This window comes from Opisthocomus hoazin, chromosome 3 (assembly GCF_030867145.1).
Source record: "Opisthocomus hoazin isolate bOpiHoa1 chromosome 3, bOpiHoa1.hap1, whole genome shotgun sequence".
NCBI classification, from domain to species: domain Eukaryota; kingdom Metazoa; phylum Chordata; class Aves; order Opisthocomiformes; family Opisthocomidae; genus Opisthocomus; species Opisthocomus hoazin.
In genome coordinates this window covers 44,857,198-44,882,410 of record NC_134416.1, presented here as the reverse complement: position 1 = coordinate 44,882,410, position 25,213 = coordinate 44,857,198, and the positions used below count along the sequence as shown (strand labels likewise).

Genomic DNA, 25,213 nt, shown 5'->3' with positions numbered 1-25,213 from the left:
GCACTCATTTTCCATCACACAAATCCACCAACGATCAGAATAAAACACATATATGAAAGCAAAAACAGTGGAGATCTTGCATTATATTTATCACGACCTTCGCTGGACCTGTCAATAACGATAATCCCTCAGGCAGAAAATCCTGCACACGCAATGGACATAGCACAGCTGAAGCAGCCTGACATGCATTACTGGAAAAAGAAAAAAAAAAAATCTGATACACAAACAAACAGTAAATATCCACCAGGAGACAAAGTATAGGAACACACCCTCACAGACCAGTATTTTCAGACAGTTTATTTATAGAATTGTTATTTCAATTTGGCACACAATTGGAAAATGGTAATACAATTTGGTAGGACAATAGGAAAAATACCAGTGTTGCTGACCCTTTAGGGAGAAAAAAGAAATGTGAATTACAAATAAGGAACAATCAGCGTTCAAAACAATGTGATCTGAAAGTGGGCTCTGTCAGCTGTAGACACTAAAAAAACTTGCAAGACTTAGAACCTCGAGACACTGGGATGATGTTTCCAAGTCCTCTAGTAACCAAGTATACTGAATCTGCCAGAGGCAAGTTTAACACAGCCCAGGTTGTTTGCTCTATTGGCAGAAGCTGAGCTCTTCAGAACTTAGCTTAATTTACTGTTTGTGTTTTAGCTGGCTTGCTTCTGCTCACATTGAATTCAGTGGGAATGCAGCTACTGACTTCAGCAAAATCAGGCCTTTCACGGAGGGCCCGTGGAGCCTCTTTCATAAACAATGAAGCTCTGCACCCAGAGGAACACAAATGCCAAGTGCTTGTAACATTACAGTGAAAAGCCGTTTTCTTCTCCGCCTCCTTTTTAAGACAGTTTAACTTCTCCTCATGCCACTTGCATCTTTTCTGCGTGGCCAGTACCATCGATCACAGCAACCTCTCTTCAAGATGCCTTTATTTTGTTGGCATCTACCATGCTTTTGGTAGGATCAGCACTTTAGACCTTGGTCCCAAACATTAACAGCCTGAGGATAAACCGGACACTCTGCTGCTGTGGCTCTCTTGTTCTGGGACTGTTTCCACCTCTGACCTCTCATTTTTCTTGTCCACATCAGACTAAGCAAGGACCAAGTATCAGGAAAGAACAGAAAAATGAGGAACAGCAAAGCAGGAAAAAAGTGGCTGCTAAATGCTGGCTCCAGAGGGAGCCTCTGAAGAGAACTGGATGAGCGCTTCTGAACCTCTCTCACAAAAGCTGAAGAGCTGGTGTGGCATCTGAAAACCATGAAGTATCAGGCTTCAACAACTTCTCGATACGACCCGCGAGTGGCATGACCTGCTTGTGGGGTGGGAAGACACTCACAGCCGGTGCTAGCACTTCATTACAAGAGCCACCATACTGAAGATGTGCTTCAAAAGTCAAGCAATCCAAGTCCTCCGAGTTACCGCAGCCTTGTCTCAGTGAGTTACACTACACTGAAGTGGGTATAGCGCAGTTTCATCACTGAGGACAGCAGCTCAGAAGATAAGACTATGAATGATATTTTGGCAAAGTCAAATCTGTGACTGTTTGTGTGAAAGGGCCTAAATCTCTACAACAAAAAAGCTCAGCGTAAACGGCCTGAGAGGAAGCCACCTACCCAGGCTCTCCTTGGTCAGAGGCAGTCTCCCCCACCCTCGTCCTGCTTGCCCTTAAAATCACGCAGGCATTTATCTGTGGTCCATTAAATCTTAGTGGTCCATTAAATCTTAACTGTATGGTTATCTAACCCCTGAAGCACAAGAGAAATGAAACTATCAGTGTAATTTAAATCAAGAAATGGAAATAAGTGTTCTGTTACTATTTCTCCAGCACAGCCATCTGCTTCTTTCCTCTCCACTTCTCTAGTTTACTTTCGAACAGATCCACGAAGGCGCTGGGTATAACTGGGGAGACAGTAGCCGACAAAAGCAGTTCTACCATCTGGGAAATGACAACTGGAACGACATCCATGAGCCAAGGAAGCAGCCAGCCTCTGCCAGCATAACACAGCTGAGGCCCAGCACGACGCTCGGTCACTTCTCAGGGCACTGTTCTTGGGGGATGCGGACTCCTTGTTTTAGGCTGTTAAACCAGGAGCATACCGTATCACACTGCTGTTGTACAACTCCAGTAGGTAACAGGATGTTACAGAGATGTTGGGACACATTTGTTTGTAAACAACAAAGCAAAGATGAACTCCAGTGCTGACTCCCCTTCATGCCCCTGATCTCCAGCCACTGGCCATTAAAAAAAATCTCTTCTCACACTTGAAGCCAATTAGAAAATCTGTCCATTCTAGTGACCATGAAGTAGAAGCAAATATATGTAACAACATCACTAGATGACTTTGCAGCTTCACCCATACGGTTAATTCACCAAGTAAGCCATCTCTGCTAAATATTTTCATTATTATTACATGCTCTGTAGATCAGAACAAGCAGCTCTTATGCAAGTCCATCTGTGAAAGTCTGGCAAACAGGTTAAACTTGAAACCAGTTAAGTACAATATTCAACCCTTTTATTTCTGTGTCCATTTATTTAGAAAACATTCATTCAAGGAATGAAAGTTAGGACTCTTGGTACAGTACAAGGTATCATCTATGCTACCATCCACTCTTTTTAGCAGAATGAAAAAGAGAAAATACATACGGCTTCAGAATAATTTGCAATTATGTTAATCATAATAGCCACTCAAAAAATCCACCATTGGAAAACCAATGCTAAAACAATACATTCTCTTACTTCCCTTGTTTGGAGCTAGAATGACACCATGATTTTTTTTTTTTTTAATTAAAATTTTTAGAAAAGACTTACTTTTGTAGGACCCACCTACACCATGCAATTGTTTTAAGTGGCATCCTAAAAAACTGGTATGACAGTTTTATGTGGAAAAGGCTAGAACGTAAGGAACAATGTTCTAGCCCAGCAGTGAGACACGGGTACAGTATGACTTCCTATCAGTCTGGACATAAGTTTGTCACAACTGGGCAGCCGAGACCAAACAAATATTTAAGTGAGAACAGCAAAATGTTTTAGAATGGAGTGTAAACATAGTCAAAGAAAGAGGATATGCTGAGTGTTAACACTATTCAAATATCAAACTGCACTGGCACATGTGCACTAAGCAAGCACTTTTGAATACTCGCCCACCTGCATAAGAGTTGCATTTATTGTAAAACTGATACCTGCAAATACAGGTGAGAAGCTATTAATTTAAGTTGTTAGAATTACTGCATAACAGATGTGACCAAATGTCCTGGGTTCGGCCAGGAATTTTGTGAATAGCTAGGATAGTTGTAAGATAAGAAGTTTTTGAATTATCCCACTCTAGACAGCTCGGCCTTGGATGGGCAGACAAGTGGAACTATACAGATCAGGAAGGTGCAAGACGGTTAGAAGACCAGAACAAAACAACCTTGAAGGACATGGTATGCATGATCTTAGAACTGAGTCTGCGCAGAAGCAAAGGTCAGCTAGCAGACACCGTGACGAAGAGTACGAGCCTTCATCTGAAGACCCCCGACAACCACCCAGAGGCGCTAACAGACATGAATGAAAGATATTAACATATGTTCATGAGTTCCTGGAAGAAACACGAATATGCATGCAAACATAGTAGAAATGTTTAGTAGTTCTGCCTTTTCGGCACGCACATTTGGGTCGAGCTATCCCCTGTGCATCCAGTGCTGTAATAAAGAACGCCTGCTTTCTATAACTTCAACTTCAGTTTTAGAGAGTGAATTACTTTGCTGCTTTCCAGTAACAAAATGACATCAGAAACTGATATTCACCAGGTGCTTATTTATTCTCATATCAAAGCCGCTCCTATTTAAAATCGACTGGAAGACCCCAAGCACCACCTTAGGCCTTAGCTGTGGGAAAGCGGTACGAGCTTAGGCTGTATCAGAAGTAATTAACAGGGCACCTCACTCTCACCTTTTCTTCACTTTCCCAAGGAGTGAGATTGGGCCAATAAGGGTGCACAGTGAAAGGTACTGAACACTGGGATCCATTGCACCGAAGCAATTTAGGATACAACTGGGTCTGAACAAAACACATGGCTTCCTAACGGAACACTAGGTATTTTAGCCAGCATATGGAAGGAAGGAAAGGAGGGCTCTTCTTTGCACCTTATCTTCCTAATAAAAAAATAATTTAGGCAAATACTTCTTTTCACTGCTCCACACCTTCAACTAAGATGCAACTAAGCCCTTGTACAACATGAAACATCTTATTTTTCGTTTCTCATACAGAAGCTAGGTCTGATCACAGCTTATGCAAGGAAGTGATAGAACCGTACCCAAAATAAAAGCAGTCACATTTTCACAAGGTAAGTTTACACATGATTTCAATCTGAATCTAAAACCACAACCTGCCACAGAGTTTGTCTTAATTGCCTATTTAAACATTGTGCATTCAACCTCTATGACAATTAGTTTTTTTTATACTACGCTAACTATGGCTATTTCTTATATTTAAATTTTAATCCGTGTTCTTTAACTAATAAACAAAAGAGCTGCTTTTTTTTATTAGGCTTGAAGTAATTTAAATAAGCCTGAAGGAAAAAAAGCTGCAGTCTTCTTGTAAAATATTACTAAAGTCTTGATAAATATCTGGATTTTTATTCTTCATTGAGGTTTGGAAGCTCAACAAGTTTTTCAAAATAGATCAGCCCCTTTTCCAATAGGGCATATTCACTTGTTTCTCACAGCATACAGTAGTTTATTAAATTTAAAAATTGGAAGTTCCTTTGTGTATTATCTACATTTGTAAAAGCTATTTTCAAACAGCAGCAATAATGTCCATTTTGGAAAAACAGTTATCTAAAAAAAAACTACCCGTACCAAAAGGCTAGTAGGACTCAGCTTCAGTCTACTTGGCCAGTAAGTTTACAAGATAAAAGTCTGCATCTATAGGTATGCAACATCTGAGGAGGTTTTTTGGAAACACGAATTTTAGCTAGAAGTCAAAAGAGGTATCTAGACAGGCTCCACTACTGACAGAAGGAGAAAAACCTCTTCTGAATCAGAACAGCAGCATGATGAAAGAAGTTAAAAAGAAAGTACTTCAGAATTTGGTTTAAACAGCCTAAGTTTATACTGAATAAACTCTGAACAGAAAACATCTGTATTAACTAAGAATTATAGCTTTCTTGAGGGGAGATGGGAAGCTCATCTACTGATAGTTCAAGTAACAGGTACACTTTAACCTTCTGAAACCCTTCAAAAGGGTACAGAGAAAAACAGTACAGATGGTTACATTTTTGCAGATAGAAGTCCAGGTAGTTTAGGGATGCAACAAATCGTCATTTGCCATCAAAGGGCCCATGTTCTGTTCTGCGTATACCGGATTGACAAAGCACATTTTTCGGGAAGGTTTTGCAGACCCTGCTGTACTTCAAGTGCCACATGTTCTTCAAACTTGCTTAAACAGATTCAATTTCAAATGGTCTCTCTCTACGTAAATTTCCACAAACCAAGTAACCACAAGCTGTTTGGGATGGCTCAAGAGCTTTCTGCAGAAAAGAGCATGCCTTAACCTAAAAAGACAGAAAGTTATTTCTGGGGTTGTAGAAAAATTGCTGTTTTATATCACACGTCATGAATGGAAACAACCAATTAACCTCTTATTTCTGTTAAACTCATTCCATATGACTGTCCAATGGGGGGAAAAAAAAACAAACCAAAACAAAAAACCCCAAACAGGTACTGAAGGAAGAGGCTGCGTCTATGGGTACAAACACCAAATGATGAACAAGTCCTGCATTAGAGAAAAACCTAGCGTGCATGTTCAACACTGTACGCAGAAATCAAGGACAAGAAGTAACTGTTAAAAACTATACAAGGAAACGCTCCCTTCTTTAAAAAAGGTATATGGAAATAATTACACTGACTAATAAAACACTGATATTCACAACCTATCTGAACTTAACCGGTTTACATCTTCAGGAAGAAAAGTCAAAATAGTACAGAACATTTCTCTTTTTCCTCTTAAAAAGCAGAAGGAGTGCCACACTGTCAAAGATAAACTGTTGCTGCATATAAATTTGTGCCAGTCTTGTGCTTTCTGTTCGGGGGATACAGAACACAGGGTCATGTTTCCTGCTAAATTCTTTGTAGAGTTATCAGATGCCTACATAAATCAACCTTTTTTCCTACTCAATCATTGTGGAGTTGCTACAACTACAGTAACAAGATGTAAGAGGTTCCAGGAAGTTCCTGTGAGAACTACTTAGGTTATTTTAGGAATCAATTTGGATTTTTCTTTAGTTCACCTACGTTCCCAAAGATATACTGTGTATGCACCTTGAGTATAAGAACTTCATGAAAACAGTCTGAAAAAAATAAAACACTGAAAGTGAGGTGTGAGGCAGTCAGTTCCCTTCCTACTTGTAATTATTATTGTCTTGTTCTTTTTTTAAATGCCACCACTGAAGAAACCCAATGCACGGTATAGTCCCCAAACCCACACCAAACTGCTTTGCTTTGCTGGGCATTTTTCCCAGCAGGTTTTCACACCTGCTTCTTCAGACGGAGCACCCGGAAGCTACAAAAGCATGACTTGTACTTCTCCATCAGCCAAGTTTATTTGTGTGATGTTTTTTCCAGATCCGGAAGTTTCTCAATTAGTGCTTTATGGTTCATGTTGATGCTGGCTACAAGTCCTCCCTCATTGCCGTCTGAGCCAGTGTAACTAATTTCTTCACCAGTCAGGGTAGTCATATGGCCACCCAACGCTCTTAACACTGCATTTCCAGCACATATGTCCCACTTCTTAATGTAAGTGACATGGATATACACATCAGCTTCTTCTTGATTCTTTTCAGCCACATCAAGGAGGGCCAACACTTTATAACCTAGAAGAAATGGGCAGAAATAAACAAAAAAAAAAACAAAAACCAAAAGAGTTCAAACAAGTTTTCTTCTTCATCACAAAGCATACACCTATGAGTAAGTGTTCATACTATGCACATGCAAGATTTAGAAAAGTGATGTCATTAATTATATCATGCCATCCAGTATAATGGCAGAGGTACCAATAAACTTTGTCTGCCCTCTGACCTGTAGACAAAATTTGAAAAAGGAACCTCCCTCACACACATAAGATTTTTCCACTGCATCCCAATTAAAGCCTTAGGTATTTGGGACACATTATTTTTAGACAGCCTTTACCAATATGCTACTTACACTTATCTAGAGGCACATTAAAAGCACAAGAGCAGTAACTTGAATATCATTTTGCTCTTATGTTCACTTATTTCTCAATCTCTGTAGTATGCTGAAGTCTACCTTCTTCCTCGCTTTTTATTACAACAGAAGGAAGATGCATATATCCCTCTCAAGAAAGCAAGTCAGCCCAGGGCATTCTCCTTTATCATACAATACGCAGTCCAAAGTTATTGCTCAAAATACTATTCTTTCTTTTATGGAATTTTTTCAATTTTCCAACTAATATCCTTGTTTCATTAAATTCTTCCTTTCGTTATCTTCTTACACAGAGTCAAGCCCTGGAGAAGATCTACTATAATCAGTTACACTTTCACTTCTTCGTAAGAAAACTTTAGATTCATCGTTGTGAACCTGTGCAAGTTCATCCTGACTAAACAATCTGTAAGTAAGCTTTAGCTTTCCCTATTAAAGACACAGAAAGATACATTTCCGTAAAATTCAAACTTTGCACAGCTTTTCTGAGACTTTGAAACAGCTATTGATTCACACCAGTGCCTCACATATTTGCATTCTGTCAGTAACATGCACAAGGATATTGTGTAAGGTTACAAAAAGTAAGATAAAACCTCTTTGGACCGAATATGAGGCACATAAAAATAGACTTCAGTGACACTAGTTTTCTCTTCTGACATAAATGCAAGAAATAGTACCAAACTTTAATGGCTTTTTCTTAAAACATTGTTTAATTAAATGCACGACTAGTCAACTAAGAGCCAACAGATTCTCTTCCATAATTCTATATTTGGTTAGACAACCCTTTTTCCTCCACAGAGGCATCGGTGCCGTCAGTGAATGCACATCAGCGCGTTCAATGAAAGGACCACAATAACGTTGCGGGTCCAGGCTTAGATTCACTAACATACTAACTTGTGAATAGCCTGAAGCCTGAATTAAGTTCGCATGTAGGTTTCTAGACACAGAAACTGTGTCTTTGTTGTCAAGTGTTTGCTTTTGGGGATGTGAAGAACAAAAGGTAAGAGGAAAAAGGAGATACTGAGATACCACAGTTACATCCTTTTGTACAGTAACAGCTATGCTATTAAATCATTCAGAAGCAATAAAATGGATAGGATACTTAAGGAACCAAACCTGCACCACCAGCGGGGATTATCACAGTCTTATTTCCAAACGTCTGCCGTGCAACCTGCTCAACTTTTCCTGCGTGGGAGCGGGACACAATAATCCTTGGAGTTTTCTCATTGTAGGAAGCACGAGCTTTTACGTTTGAACCACCATCCACCATTGCCCAGGCTACAAGAGAAACACAAATTCTGCTAAGATTTAGAAAAGGCAATCTCTGTTAAGTTTAAAGATAAAAGGATACTTCTCTGACAAAATGGAATTGATGTCTCTGACTTAATTTCCCTCCCTACTATAACAGAGAAACTTAGGGTTGACAGAAGAAAGGGGTGCATGCTCACATGTGCACACAAGTGGAAGTGAAAGAGAAACAGCTTCCACCCCGCACCCCCCCCGCCCTGTTCTGTGCACATGGCATTATCCCATGCCTGACTATTCTTGTGTGACACTACTAAAAAGCAGACTAAGAGGGAAAGATCCCCAGTAATAATATTTAGAACTTGCAATTGGAAAGCCACCAAAGGTAAAAAGATTCCTCTGAGTGAGAAATAGATTCAATATTTCCTCAAACAACCTTTTTATAGGAAAAAGCCTCACCCATCCGTCAATGCAGATAGCAAAAATGTTCTTGAGTAATTTTGTTCAGAAGGATAGCAATGCTAAGGAAGGAAATAGCTCAGGAGGACAGTACTACTAAGAAAAACATTTGATGGTGTGTTTCGAAGGACTGGATTTAGAATACACAACCTCCCACTTGTTTCATCATGAGGTTCAAAGCCACGCTTGGTAGGCGGCATCCCCTAACCACAAATCTGACATTTACTTAGCAGACTAACTAGCAATTTCATCTCAGTAGAGGGCCAGATTGTATGGCAACAGAGTGAGTTATGTGTAATAACAAAGCTGACTGCCCTTTATTGCTTTGTATTTCTGTGGTAGTATCAGGAACAATCCTACTCGCAACATATTGGTATTTCCAGCTTGGGAATACTCTTCACATAGAATGACAGAATTCATTGTATCACATCTGATGCAATGTCTGAACATTTCACAATTTGCTATTATTGAAGGAGAAAAATTCTTAGAATTACAGTGCTAAAAAAAACATTCTTCAGATAGATGTTGATACTTTCAAAAATATGTTTCAAAAAACCTCAAGATTCTGAAAGCATATTGGAATATAGCACATATTTAAATGACTGGAAATTAAGCTCATATTTAAAGACAGTAAAATATTTACCACAAAACAGAATGTTCAGTGGGAAAAAAAAAAGGATAATTTTAAAAAGTATACATTTATTCAGTCTTAGTTTCTGTGTCAGAGCTACTGCATAACTTCCAAACTCTAGAGGTCAGTATTGCCTAAGGGGAAATGAGAACAGAAGTTCTTGTTCCAAACACATAGTATGTAAGATCCGAATACTAAAACTACTTTGAAGTTTTCAGAAGTGCATACACACTGTCAAACCTGTAGCCACCCTCACTGACACATCATTAATACAAAATAATTAACTAGTTCAGGATTGTGGCATTAAAAGCATGTCAGATAACCACTAAGGCTATGCAGACAGTCTTGCCTGTTACGTACAAACAGTTGCCATCAAGATCTTTGATCTATCTTTGTTTTTCACACTGAATAAACACCAGCTCCTGGGTATAACATCACAGACCTAAGTTCTTCCGCTGAGTGAGCGAAGTACTCTTCTGCTAAAGACTAACAGCACACGTTAAGACCGGTCATATGCGTAGGTTTCACTTTGGTTTGCTATATGCACTCAGATTGAATGGATCTTATTCTTAAACACATTTTCAGTTAGTTGTTTTAAATGCATAGTTATGTTAAATACAGGCAGCGTTTTTCTTTGTGGTTTTCTAGCACAGAACGCATTTGCAGCTCTACCCCTGAGGTCTGTAGCAGCGCTCTTTTGCCCCAGGTACTATTTCTCATTTGTACCTACAGATGTTCTCTCAGACATCAAATTTTAATTAACACTATGACTGAAGATGCTGGAAATATGTGAAGGCATAAAGGTACCTGTATATGCTGAGAACGGCTTGTGTATCACTCCTATGACTGGTTTACCATTTACAGCAACGCAAACCATTGTCGTGACATACTGTCGAAGATCCTCTGTGGGCAAAATGAGAAAGTGAGCAAGTTTACAGCCAGAGGTCAAGAGCACAAAAGGAAAGCAGACCTGACATCACAGAAATGTTGTTCTTTGAAGACTAGTCTACATTCTGCCTCTTGCGATTATCTAACTTTGTTGTATCTTCAAATAATCTTGCAGTTTTCAAAAAACTTTGAAGACTTCGGTTTTCCAGCATTTTTTCCTGTTCATTGGATGTAACCTATACTCCTACCAGATCTAATGCTAACAGCTGTGTCTTATGCATGTATCTTCATGAAAATCTGTGCCCCTATATTCTTCCTTCTCTGCCCCACCTCCTATCCTCTATTGGTTCAACACTGGTAATTCAAATGCCAAAGAACATTCACTTGGAAAGGCAATTGTATCAACAGAATATTCGCAAAAAAAATCCCCATTTTTCTGTTTGTTCTACAGTATTTATCAGCAAGAATCATAGCTGGATTGCCTTGAAGTGCTTATGTGACATCTTAAAACATCTGAAAAAGCAGAAGATTGAATTATGCACACTTTTTTTAAAAACTAACAAAAAAAATTTCGTATCAGGTTAAACAGGTTATTCACTTAGTATTCCCTTTAAATAAAGAAACCATAAATATTCTGAGATACTTAGTGCTGCCACAGTAATAACTAAAATAAAGAAATGCGTAATTCCAGCAAAATTCATAAAGGACAGTTACCATTCATTTTAGCAATTACTTAGTTACAAGGAATATCAAAGTCATTTCAGAGTCAGTATATCTAAAAGCAAATGCTATGGTCTGATAACTGCAGAGATTTCCTTATGCAATTTGTTCAATTAAATCACACTAGCTTCGACATTAACACACTTTCACAAGAGATGCCATTTTAAATACTTACTATTTTGTCTCCAGTATAAAAGGCAGACATTAGAATTGCACATATGATCTGTCAACAAGAATCAGCTACCTGTGTATTCTTGTGTAGCATCTAATGGATCGATCCAGACAGTAACACTTTCTGCTGGAACCTCTATAGGCTGTATTTTTTGTTTTATGTCTTCAGGAATACTGCGATCCCAAGAGACTGTATCCTGATCAGCTGTATCAACACGCTCTTCAGAGTTTATCTATGATAAGTAAACAAAAGTAGTTGTATTAACTTATCAGATACAGTAATTGTGGTACTCAGGAAAATTACAGGTTTGCTCGTATCTTTTCTTTCTCCCTTCACCTCCAGCTAAAAGTGCATGAATGAGTCATTTTTCAACAACTCACCAGCTACTACCTTCATGCGACAAGCAATGGAAAATCACAATCCAGAATTATACTGCAAACCACACCACAGCTGGACACCGTTTTGTCGGCTGCAGCATTTCCTACTGAATGTTCTCACAGTATGAAACGCAGGGTTTTTTTAAATCAAAAGTTAAATGTAGTTGCTTCAAAGACTACAAGCAGAACATTTGACTTTGGAGAATCATGCAGTATAAAGACACAGTAGGGGTCTAATATTCCACTTTTACAGGTCAGTAGATGCAGACTGAAATGTACAGATACTTTATCAACAAATATTTTGTAGACTGTGGTATGACTTGGGGGAGTAGGAATCCTACTATATATTCCTGCTTCTGGCACCAAGTTCCATATCTGTCTTTAGCATAGGTGGGGATAAGCACCTAAGAAGGCCCATGAAGAACATTTCTAAAGAGCAGCCAAAGGTCACATGTAAGCCTATTGTCACTTGCTACCTAGCTTGCTTAATTTTATTCTGGGCCAGAGGGCACTTCAGTATGCCAAATGAGGTTTGGTCCAGTAGCGGAGCACACAATCCCAATCTGTCGAACAGAAGAACGTTCTGCAAACCCCAGTACAATGTCATTGTGACTGCAGTAGCAAGACCACAAGAGATGCAGTTAACACCAAATGCTGTATGCAACGATCTTTCATGTTAACAAACATCACGTGACCTGGCAGGAAGTACTACTGGGGAAACAAGGATCAACCTGACTTAGCCCACCCATACCAGCCTACTGCCACTGCAAACATGGTTTATAGGAGACCTATAATGCAACTAGACGTAAGTAGTGCTAACAGGAATTTACAGAAATTCATCCCATTTACTTTTAGCTCATCAGTTACATTAGGAGACTAGTATTTCTACGCTCCTTCTACCGCCAATAAAAAGGAGATCATTGCTAACGTGCCTTTCAAGGTCCAGCCTGTGTGAACCCTTCAGAAAAGTATCACTCCACTAATGACTCAGTCAGACAATGATGCTTATGGCTTAGATGTGTTGGTAATATTTCTAAAGTTGAGTGTAACCAATCTGAACTTTCAGGACCTTTCAGAATATTAGCAATCACAGAATGGTAGGGGTTGGAAGGGACCTCTGTGGGTCAACTAGTCCAACCCCCTTGCCGAAGGAGGGTCACCTACAGCAGGCTGCACAGGACCTTGTCCAGGCGGGTCTTGAATATCTCCAGAGAAGGAGACTCCACAACCTCCCTGGGCAGCCTGTTCCAGTGCTCCATCACCCTCAGAGGGAAGAAGTTCTTCCTCATGTTCAGACGGAACTTCCTGTGCCTCAGTTTGTGCCCATTGCCCCTTGTCCTGTCACTGGGTACCACTGAAAAGAGTTTGGCCCCATCCTCCTGACATTCACCCTTGAGATATTTATAACCATTTATAAGGTCCCCCCTCAGCCTTCTCGTCTTCAGGCTGAACAAGCCCAGCTCCCTCAGCCTTTCCTCATAGGAGAGATGCTCCAGTCCCCTCATCATCCTTGTAGCCCTCCGCTGGACTCTCTCCAGTAGCTCCTCATCTTTCTTGAAGTGGGGAGCCCAGGATTGGACAGAGTACTCCAGATGGGGCCTCACTAGGGCAGAGTAGAGGGGAAGGAGAACCTCCCTCGACCTGCTGGCCACACTCTTCTTGATGCACCCTGCGATATCATTGGCCTTCTCGGCAACCAGGGCACCCTGCTGGCTCATGGTTAACCTGTCACAGGAACACAAGCTTTTTTTATCCTTGCTAACTTTAAAGGTGGCTTCCTCTAATATAACTCTAAAGAGATGCAAAACTGACTAGTTCTGATGTCCAGTCAAGATAAAATAGTAGGTGCATATGGGATGCGCTGTGTCCACAGCCTAGAATCACCGATTTCCCTTTACTTGCTACAGATGGAGTTGAGACTGCTAGTTCAGATTCAGATATCTGACTGCTAGAGGAGATAAATCCCGACTAAAACAACTTGTTATTACAGATGTTGTAGGTAAGTGACATTGAAAAATAATGAAAATAAGAAATGATCAGACTACGTTTGAATGTTACGGACTTTGTATCAGCAGGATTTTTACACAATTCACATTGTGATAAGAAAAGACATGGCACATCTCAACCATAACAAATTATTAGCAAAGGGTTGGGGGCCATCTCCCCCAAGAGAAATCAAAAAAAGAAAGCAAGCAGAACTGCAGCAACTCCAGCTCAACTCCAGCCATACATCATAGCTGTCTTGTCACGTAAAACCAGTATTTGAAGCATTGTATGCCAAACATGGAGTCCTTGAAGTTGCCGTGATATTTACAAATCAAACGTCTGTCACTGTACAATAAAACCTGACGACTGTGTTTTCCCCTAGGCAAAAAAAGTCCTGCAAAGTAAAGATGACTAGTCTCACAGACTTAGCAGCCTCAGCACAGCCTCTGGGCAGTTTAAGTTCCGCTGCAGCTTATTACGCACCACCATAAAAAAAAAACCCAAACATTTCCTCAACAGAAGGAAAAGGCCTCCAAAAAGTTAGAGGGTTAGAACCAATCCTCAAAAGAAAGAATATCTTGTTAAACCTGTTGTTACAGTACACTAAAATTAGAAGACTGAAACTATCTGAAAGGTTTCACTGAAAGACCTCCTACTGGTTCAAATTTTGTACTGGTGACCATGATGCTGCAGCGTTTATAATGCTTGTGAGGAATCTCTCTCAATAGCTGTGATTAACCCGCCAGAAAAAAAAAAGAAAAAAGGAGAAAAAAAGGTAATAGCGATGAAGTTGCAGAGCCATGTGGAAAAAATAAAAAAAAAAAAATCAGCTGGGTCACTAGTTGTTCCATTCGTATGCCCATTTACTCTGCAGCCTTGTCTGAATACTCCACAAGTCATAGTTCAAGCAGAAATGTATAACTGTTCCACCACATGCCATTACTGCATTTATTCATTGTTAGGAAGTTACACTATAGGTTTCGTAAGACATTGTTTCCTCAGAGAGGATCACCGATCCTTAACACTGGCAACTTCTCCTTTTTTTTTTTCCCTGTCTTCAACCCCCCCCTTTCTTTTTTTTTTTTTTTTTAAAAGCACATGAGAATATACCTAGAAAACTTGCCTTTGTGTTAATATGACGTTCCATTCCTATTTGTTATTCTTATTTGCTGGAAGCCTCCAGAGTCCATGACCTTACATTTCAAGCTGTAGTGATATGGGTATGTAGTTGACTGCATTCCCAAGTCTTCACTCCAAAATTAGGAGTAGCGATGGTAGAAAGAATATCACAACACCAAATGTTTCAGACAACTGAGCTTGTTCCAGCAAGACACTGAGTCAATTAAACTGCTACATTAGTGTAAATAAAGTTTGCATGCTTGCTATCACATATATAACTTTGCAGATTTAGATAGCAACCCATCATGCAAGAACTTGAGACAGCAAGAAGACAGAAAGAAATAGCTATTTGGGGTTAGCCACCTAACAGCTGTAAGTGGTAAAAGCCTGCCCACTGACACAGAGTTTAACTACATTTAAGCAATCTTTCCCAGTCATGCTTGAAGGGAAAGCCTTCCTCACAAACAACTGCCTCAAACACAGAGATTTAATAAAATATATGTAAATCGGTGAACAGACTACTACTGAAAGGTCAACAAAAAAAAATTATTTCATAAAAGAGGGAGTCTGGCTGCATCTCACCAGCACAGAGCTTCCTCAGAATGAGTCTGTGAGCTGCCGGAACCCTGCGATGGATGAAGGATGCTGCTCGCGGGAGGCTGCAGCAGAGGCCACACAGCAATGCCAGGATCAGCACATGGTGTGTCTTCCGAAACACCCAGGCATTCTCAGCCTTCAGAAACCCACTGCACAGAAAACACTCTCCTCCAGCATGTTGGTGATCGGAATACAGATCTGCTCAGAGACACGGGAAGCAACTCAGGAGCGTACTACAAACCTGTGTGGATAAATGCAGTGCTCTGAACAAACAGCAACTGTCCCGACTATGCAAAGACTTCAGGGAACCTCACAGGGGCTCGCTGTCCTGTGTTGAGCTACTCCCTACCAGCACTCCACAAAGTCTGTGTGGCAGCTCATCACTCAACAAACCTACCTGAATATTAGATAGCTGTCCACGGCAAGGTGAACTAACTCAGGCTTTTTCCTGGTTTGAAAGTGTAGGACACAGCTGTAGTTCTGCCACTGAATGCACCCGTTAAAGATAAATTAAAATGAAAAAATATAGGCTAAGCAAAAAAATAGTGCTGTTCAAACACATAAATGATGTTTTTTTAAAACTAAACATCAGTACATGAAAATGCAATGCTTTTCTTAGAAAGTATTTGGTGGTATGTGAATTTTATTTAAATGTATTGCTCCCCCTCCTTCCCCACATCCTTATTCATCCTCATACTAATTTTGTATTTTAATATGCAAATAATCCAGTATCTTGAAAAACAATGAGGTAGCACAACTCTTTAGTCCTGAGAGTGTCAATATCCCCATCCGATGATGAAGTCCTCTCAAACCCAAATCTCAGTGCTGTTCTATTTAGAATAGAAAACAAAATGAGAACAACACAAATACTATCCCACCTGTATTATACAGAAGAAATACTAATTAAGCTACTCAAGGTAAAAACAAAACAAAAAGACCCCATGGTTTAGGTAAAAACAAAAGATAATAATCATTAGTCAGAATATGACTATAAGAGTATTCCATGTATTACATTTCAAGAACAGAGACTAGACCAGGTTGCCCAGAGAGGTGGTAGATGCCCCATCCCTGGAAACATTCAAGGTCAGGTTGGATGGGGCTCTGAGCAACCTGATCTAGTGGTAGATGTCCCGGCTCATTGCAGAGGGGGTTGACTAGATGACCTTTAAAGATCCCTTCCAACCCAAACTATTCTATGATTCAAAGGATAAGTCTATTGATTTGAATGGGAGCATGAAAATGAAAAGCCTGGAGGCCCAGACAAAATAGCATGCACAGGGGAATGTTAGTAAAACATTAACAGATGTTTGACTTTTCCAGTTTTGCTAGGGCACTAACTCTGCCTGACAGCCACTTCATCAGTGACTATGCAATGCAAGCATTACACCTGCCCAAGACTCAAACTTAACTTTGCCATTTGTAATCACGTGACAGGAGATGGAGGAAAAGAGCAGAGTGACAGAAGTTAGTTAATGCAAAACATTTACAAGCAATAAACCAACAATGATTCTGATACTTTCTTACTGTATGACTGAGAGATGTCCCCTGTGGGCAATGGAAGATATTTTATCACTATATGCACCCTCTGGACTAATGTCCAGAGCAAACAGCAAGAGGATACCCAGAACTACGCACCCTGAAAGGTGTACTGACCTACGTGGTGGTTGCACAGGACTGTACTTGATCTGCTGTTACTTGACTGTACTTCAGAGATGTCACAGCTCAGGGGAGAGCAGCTTAACAAGCAGCCTTTGGGCTCTCCTCCACTTAAGCGCCAAGCCTCATACCTTGCTTCTCCAGTCACTGCCATCGCGCTGATCCGAAGAGCGGTGTGCCCTTACACTCACTGCACTACAAGTCACCATGTGTTACCTCCATTCGCTCAGCTTATCTCTTGTTTTTTCCCTCAAATGTATCAGAGGTGAAAGTTGTCTCATCTTCTCACAGCCTCTGTACATAAACAAATTCTGTGAAGGAATCAGACGCCAAAACCTCTGCATGTAAACACCCACTCAACAAGTTTGGACATATAAAATATGCACAACAGGAGAACACTCTCCAGGAGAGCAAGAAGCAGCCAAAGCACTGCATTTCCCATAACCATGAAAAGTATCTAACTTATCCTGGTTATGAAACAGGGCTCTGGAATCTACTACAGAAAATAGGACTCGCATTCACACCAAGACTTAGACCACCTGCAGCCAGGACCACTCATGATCCCCCTCTTCCAACTTCCGACTTGGGGGAACAGCAAGTAGCAGTTTTCACTATGAACAAGAGCTGCTTCCTGAAAGCTTGTAACTCCACACCGAAAAGAATGCAAACCTGGAAATCAAAATATCACTTGTTTAAAATGGCTTTAAGCTTGAAACAATCTGTAATAGTAGCCTTGCCAGAATAGTCAAAAATTCTAGTTTTATTCAATACACTGACATTTTTAAAGCCATCTGCTGTCTTTTGAAAGGGTTCTTCTCCTCCTTAGATTACCACAACATATTAGAAAGGAAAAATGAGCATTTACAGGTGGTGATCTTCATGCCTTTCAAAAAGGTTCCTCTTGCTAGGGTCCAAGTTACAAAGAGTTTTAGCAGGGCAGATTTTGTTATGAAAGGATAGGAAGGACCTTGATGAATGACACGGTTCTCTTAAATAAATAGCTTGTTAAAAGGTAATAAAGTACAATAAAATATAAAGTGTATTTGTATATAAATGTGTAAAGTATAAAAATATATAATTTATGAAATAATAAAAGGTATAAAAAAATACTGGTCTCATGGTGTCATTCATTTGAAATGAAAACAACAAATACTTCTGTAATAATGCCATGACACAGATAAAGGAGGCATGCATTTTTCAAGGCACAGAAGTCCAGACAGACAGAAATTCTCCCCTACCATCAGTTACATCTTCATTTATTTTAACAACAAGAAGTCACTTCATGCAGGAACAAGATGACAGGATGTCCAGAGAAGAATACGGACAAGCCTAAATGTCAAACAGCTCGATTACTGCTTATCAAAACTCGTTAGATGGCTTTGGTTATTAAGCCAGCAGGAAGCAGTGCAAAACAAACAGGTTTTCATAAATGGTAAAGACATATCAGATGACAGCTCTGCTTCTACTGATTTATTACGAATAGAAGTTGGTGAAAACAACAAAAAATGCAACAGAAGGAATCAGCAAGGATCACAGAATTCAGAGTTTCCACCCGTAATCTGTAGAAACAACTAGAATTTAAAACCAGTAAAAGTAATAAAGCAACTCACTCATTAGCTCACAAGTTGTTTCAGTAAATGGCAAAATTCTCCGTTACTGTTCTGTACAGACGCAAGTCTAGCAAAGAGAAAAGGATGACTGGCCTATCACGACAGTGGCAACACTACTTGCTTCTCTAAGAAAACTTCCAAGTTAGGCCAGAAGTCTACCAATACAATAAATAACACCAAGAAAACACCTGCTGTTTGTGAGTGCCTACACTACGAAGAATCTCCAGATGCTCAGATGACAGATTAAACACCCCCAGTATACACACAAACCAAATTAACTACTTGTAATCACATCTGAAAAGATAATCACAGAACTCATTACCATAAAGTTACAAGCTTTAAATTCATTTCAGGTACAGAGAGCCAGCACTAGTCATGTAGCAACAATCAAAACCCATCTTAAGAGATGGATCTCCAGACCACACCTATTACCGAGATTTCAGATTAACAGTCACACTTCTCGCTTTACTTAGAAACATGTTGGCAGTTGCTAAGATCATACAGGTCAAAATCCTAAGGCCTCAGGATGCCATTCTCCCAACATGAAGACACAAACAAATTACTGAACTTATTCAGCAAAGCACCGAGATCCTTCTGAAGTTTAAGTAGCATTTTGTTTTTTTAACCTATTCCTTTAATATATCTATCTTTCCCACAGAATTGGTATCAGTTGCAGAGGTTGCCACCTCAGATGAAATTCCAGTTCTCTGAGTACCATAGTTGGCACTGTGGTCAGAAGCCTGTAAATAGCAGGTTTAAATCTAGAAAGTACTTCAGGTAGCTTGATAAAAAAAGAAGTGCTTGGAGACATTAATCTTCAAAAAGTGGAACTGATATAGAAGAAAGTCTCATTAAACCTGACGTTCTCAAATTTCCACTTCAAACACTCATGCCCCATTCCAGCACTATCATGCACAAACTTGAAATAAGGTATTTATCATGTGTCTTAACCAGCAAAGAGAGAACCTTTGGGTTTGGGGCAGTGGCAAGACCAATAAAAAGATGCTTGAAGAGAAAGACTAGGACAAGGAAGACTTGATTTCCATCACAGTCACAGTAAAAAAAAAAAAAACCACAACAAAACAAAACCAAGAAGAAACCAAGGATATTTCTCTATCCAGTATTTATACTAGAAAAGAAGACATATAGCTGGTGCAGCTATCCAACATAAATCAATGCACTGGTCAAAAATAAGCCCAAACAGCTGAAAATGAGAGTATAGGGCAGAATTCATTCTGGCAAATAAGACTGAAGACTGCATCCTGTGAAAATAATGCTAGTACAGTGCAGAAGCAAAGTAGCAGCACTGTGTGGATCATTTTCGAATTGGTTTTTTTCATAGTTGGAGGACAGAGGGACTTTGGCCAAAGTGCTGGTTTAAGGAACACATCTTCCTCTGTCAACCACTCCTGCCTTTGTAAGCAATCAGGGTGGCTCCTTCAGATGCGCGGAGGCAGGCTGTTGCTAGGGTCATAATGCAACGTGAACCAGGGTATTTCTAAATCATCTCTATTTTACATTTTTACCTTGGATACACTTAGATATCAAGCTCCTGACACCGACCTCTGGACAAGCAGTGCAAGAGAAGTGGAAGATCCTGATGCGTGGCATGGAGAAAGAGGCTCTTTCAGCAGGTAATGCTGCTGAAGCCCCAGCATCACAAGATCATCTCTGCAAACAGAGAAGCTCTTCCGAGCAGAACATACCAGTGTTTCTGGCCAGTCTCTAGCTGGATTTGGAAACACTGCCTCCCCAGTCCCCTCGCCTCCCAGCAGCGGGGCTGGCTCCAGCATCTCCGTAATCCCCTCAGCTGACTCCCATCCCAGTCCTCCTCATCACATCACCACTGTGCTGGCACAAGGAATAAATGGTGCTGCATGGAGAACCAACCAGGAAAGCACTGAAGTAACGCAGAAAAGATAAATAAGATTAATTAAAAAAATGAAAATCAAGAAAGGGGATGATTATAGCTGGATCAGAGCTTTAACTCATTCTCAGCATGACAAACAAACAGACAAGGACAACACGCTGGCAGTGCGGGAGCAGTAAACACCTCAAGTCTGTAACTACAGCTGAAGACTTCTTCAAGAGAAGCCACTGCACATATTTTAGCAATAAATGTATTTTAAAATCAACTGCACAAACGAACTTCATAGAAGATCTGTGCAAATATCCACTGCTGGATGTTGAGTGCGATCAGACAACACTGGGCAACACCTGAGTTAGAAGTAAGTGACTTGCCCCTGCCTTTCTTATCTTTCTCTTGCCTATTTCTGAGGGATATAACAACAATGTTTAATACAGCCAATCTACGACACAGTGACAAAACAGAATTGATCTGCTGCTCTTTGGTCTTACTTAACGCAGCTGTGAGAAGTCTTGAACTCATGCAAATGCATCTATTTATATCAAACAGAGCAACTGATGTAAGCACTGGAGTTCCTCTGTAGAGGCAATACCTTTACTTAAATGAAGACAAAGGCAAAACATTTTCTGTGATTTTTTTTTTTCTTTCTTCCTCCCCTCATATTTTGAAAGCTTTTTTATAAATCACAACTGTCGGGATTGTAAGATCCTTTCCAGATTTATTTCAGCTTCTGCAAGTAAAAGGCCTAACTCCTCCGTCTTCTCTTAATAACCACACCTGAAGAGAAGCTCTGCTTCTGACAGACTGTTTGCATGCTTTGCCTTATTATGTCCAGAAGCACAATACAGGGAATCCAAGGCCACACAATGACTTCAGTTTATTTCAGTCAAATCACTCCTCCCCCTGGTTATTTTTGAACGATGGAAAGCCATAGCTATTCTTACAGGATAACCAATGGATCATTTCCTTTGCATTACAGGCATACTTTGGCACCCAGTCTTTGTGCTGGCTTGTTTTTTTTCCCGGCTGCAGCATTTGGCGGTACCCCAGTCAGGCTGAAGGACTCCTCGATGCAAGTAGATCAGCATTTTGCATAAGTTTACTCTTGGAATTCTTTCAGCTTGTTTGACAGCTTTTGTTAGCAGCATCTTCTCTAGCAAGCGAAGAATAGGGGTTTTATTTAACTTCAGCAATGTTTTTTATTCTGGAGTGTAACTCTACATGGGGATAAGGCCACAGATATAAAGTACGAAGCTTCTTACAAGGTGCGGTTTTAGACTGCCTCTCGGGAAATCCTCTGTAATCCTCATATTCACACCAACTAAAACGGCTGCAGCTCTGTTCTGTGCAACAGTAGCACGTTCAGATGCATTGCGCTGAACACACACATATGAAGGATTTGCGGACTGAGACGAGACCTTGTCTTCACACCCGAGAAGTGTATAGTGCCACATGTATATAGTAAAACTAAGTTTTTATTTTGGTTTGGACAAATGCCTACGAATGCATCTTCAGCATAGGACAGACTTTAAGAGACAGCATGTCTTATCAGTATATACAGCTTAGTGAATATATTTTAAACACGTCGCGAGATAAGCTGTTATTATCCAGATCATGTACTCAGCATACTAAACATTCCAGGACTGATCTGTCAGATTGAATAACTCTAGATCAGCTAAAAGATTTGTCAGACAAACTCTTCCTAGTCATCCTCAATGCTCAAGCTCAGTCAGTATAAGGGTGGTTGGAGAGGAAAAAAAAACCAGAAAACTAGAAAAAACCCCACCACTAAACACTTACGCCTCATTTTTTTCCAGTTCCACAGATGTACACATGCATTTTTGTCTTCATACTGTGTTTGAGAACACATCTGCACTTTAGACAGTACCATATATTTTTTAATATTATTTTACTAGTAGTACAAGTCGACTATAAAGAAAATAAAAAGGAGTACCAAAGTTTTTTAAAAGCAGATGTTCACAGTTAACGCCCTCTGAGAGGAAGACCCACAAGTCAGACTGTCACTGCTATGCATCCCAGGCACCGGAGCAGTTTACGCATGTGTCCACAGACAAGGAACAGGCAATACAGTTCATGGAGCTCTTCAAGCCTAAAACCAAGCCCCCAGCCTCCTCTAGAAGCATGGTCAGCTCTTATGCCTAAATTAATGAAGCCCCTCCATCCGTGGAGGAGGAGAAAGCATACAGGTTTCAGGCAGCAATACAGGCATGCTGTAATGCCAAGCCCCGTGAGGACACTGAATAGCAAAAGAGAAGAGGGGACAGTACTTTTACTTCCTTTAATGTAGGGCCAGTGAAGGTGGCTTGCCACTGACAGACAATGCAGCAATCTTCATAACCTTCATAATCTTTCTGTAGAGGAAGATTAACCGCATACCAAGTTTACTTCAAATACTGAAGAAATTGGTGTTTCCTTTAGATTTCCCATTCAGTGAGTTCTCTACAAACCTTAAAAAAAAAAAAAAAAAAAAGCCCTCTCCCCACCCTGAGGAACTTCCACAATGGCTACTGAAAACTCACTGAGTAGTAACTAAACTTCACCAAAGAATAAACTTCACTACAGTACTTTTGCTCTCAACCTGTCCAGGACAAGCACGTAATCACCACCTTTGAAATCCTTACTTATGCTTTTCCACGGGTTTCAAATGGTTGTAAAAAGCCAAGGAATTTAACATCCAGAGAGTGAAGTTCCCATTTACTAAGGCCAAGGTGGAAACAAAGCTGACAACAACCAAAAAGTCTCGCAGCGTGGCTCTGGTTTGGGCGTGACCTCCAGTGCCGGACGCAGATTTCGGAGGCGAACGCGAGCAGAGGGAGGCGAACACCTCCGAAAGAAAAGCAAACCCACTTTGCCCACGTAGGCAGCGGATCCGCAGCGCGACACGGCTGCCAGCTCATCTGCGGCCCCGAGGCCACCAGAGCCAAGGGCTCAGGTAGCTCTCGAGCTCTCCGTCCCTCCTCCCCACCCCGGCTCTCCCTGTAACTCCGCGCAGGCCATTTTAAGAAAACAGCAGCGTGGCCAAGCCCAGCACCATAAACGCACGCGGAACTGTGAAATTACAAGTAGCCTGGACTTCGGCTGTTCTTCCCCACCCTCAGGCCAGTGCTGCTCCCAGCGTAGTTCCACCCCGCACAGCTTCGCTCCTACGCGACCCGGCTCCTTCCCCCGCGACCGGCCTGAGGTGGCACCGCCACAACGTCGGGGGGGGAGGCAAAACGCCAGGCCAGGGCGGCGCTCCCCGCCGGCGGTTACCGAGCGGAGCGGCCACACGTTGCCTCCCCGCCAACGGCCGAGCCCCGGCGGTCCGCCTCAGGGCGCCGCGCGGCCGAGCGCCGGGGCTCCGCACCGGGGAAGGGGACCCGGCCCCGAGCCAGCCCGCCCCGGCCGGCACGCACCTGCACGGCGGGGAAGGCGGCCTTCAGCAGGTGGAACATCCGGCGGTTGGAGAGGAGGTCGCCGCTCGTCAGCTGCTCCTCGGCCCCCTCCCGCGTCTTCCCCTTCGCCTTGGCGTTGAGGACGTTGCCCTCGCGGACCCGCTTCACCTCTTCCCCGCCCCTGGCGGCGGCCAGGACGGACACAGCCAGCAGTTCCCGCAGGTCCACGGCGCCGGCGGGCGCGGAGCCGCGGGGGGCCTCGGGCCCGCCGGCCGCCGGCTCACTCAGCATGAAAAAGGCGAAGCGGCCGGCCAGGAAGCCGGAGTAGAGGTGGTAGAGGACGCCCAGCCCCAGCAGGCAGAACACGGCCATGCCGAGCGGCGAGAGGCGGATCCCCATGGGGGCCATGGCCGCGGGGAGGGAGGCACGGCACGGCGGGACAGGGCGCTCACCACAGCCCCATGGCGCCGCTCCCTCCCCTCTGCTGCCGCGGCGGCGGGGCCGGCTCGACTCCGCGCTCCCCAGCGGGCCGGCGGGGAGGCAGCGCCGTCTGCATCCGGGTCAGGCGGAGGCGGGGCCGGCCGCTGCCACCGAGCACGTCCTGCCGCCCGCTGCGGCCGCGGGGTGGGGGGAGCGCTCCGCTGCGGCGGGCTCGGCCGGTGGCGCCTCGTCCCCTCCGGGGCGGCGGCGGGCCCGGGAGAGCTGCCCCCGCCCGCTCCCGCCGCCTGCGAGGGCTGCAGCGCCCGCGGGCCCCGGGCCGGGAGCCGGTGGCCGCTCGGAAGGCGGGGAGGAGCTTTCTGTTAGGGACTGCCTAAATCGCCGCTGAACTTGTGAAGGTTTGCTGTGAGCGGCTCTGAGCGGCGGTGCCCAGCGTCGCCCGTTTTTCACGTACCGGGCAGGGAGCTGTGGGGTTCTCACCCCCCTGCGCCACAGCCTGCGGGAAAGGGGCTCCGGGTGAGGGGTCCCGTTCGTTCCGTAAGATGAAGCGAATCCAGCCGTCTTCGCAGCCAAGTGATGTGCTGATGCCTGCCTGTCGTCACTTGCACCTTTTCTTTGCACCTCAGTTGGTCTGCGGGAGCGTGACACTGCTCGTTGGTGGTCGGGATGGACGGCCTGGGTGGAAACCAGGAGGAGTCCCTGATTTTGGGGTTTTTCCCTGTTCTCTTTTCTAATTCTCTCCACTAGTTTTGAGTAAGTTGTATCAAAAAGAACAGAATGAAATTAGTTCAGCTTTGTCTGAGTTAATTACATGTTCTTTCACTCAAGCGGTGTTCTTGGCTGTTGATA

At 42.3% G+C, this 25,213-nt stretch overlaps 1 protein-coding gene across 1 annotated transcript; it reads right to left on the bottom strand.

Moving 5' to 3' along the window:
• Nucleotides 1-282: 282 nt before the first annotated feature.
• Nucleotides 283-24,478, bottom strand: BPNT2 (3'(2'), 5'-bisphosphate nucleotidase 2). The gene is made up of 5 exons (XM_075416120.1): nucleotides 23,948-24,478; nucleotides 11,392-11,551; nucleotides 10,347-10,442; nucleotides 8,321-8,482; nucleotides 283-6,858 (listed from the first exon to the last, which is right to left on the bottom strand). Exons 1-5 carry the CDS (start codon nucleotides 24,332-24,334, stop codon nucleotides 6,587-6,589), a joined length of 1,077 nt encoding a protein of 358 aa, XP_075272235.1. The 5' UTR covers nucleotides 24,335-24,478; the 3' UTR covers nucleotides 283-6,586.
• Nucleotides 24,479-25,213: the final 735 nt, after the last annotated feature.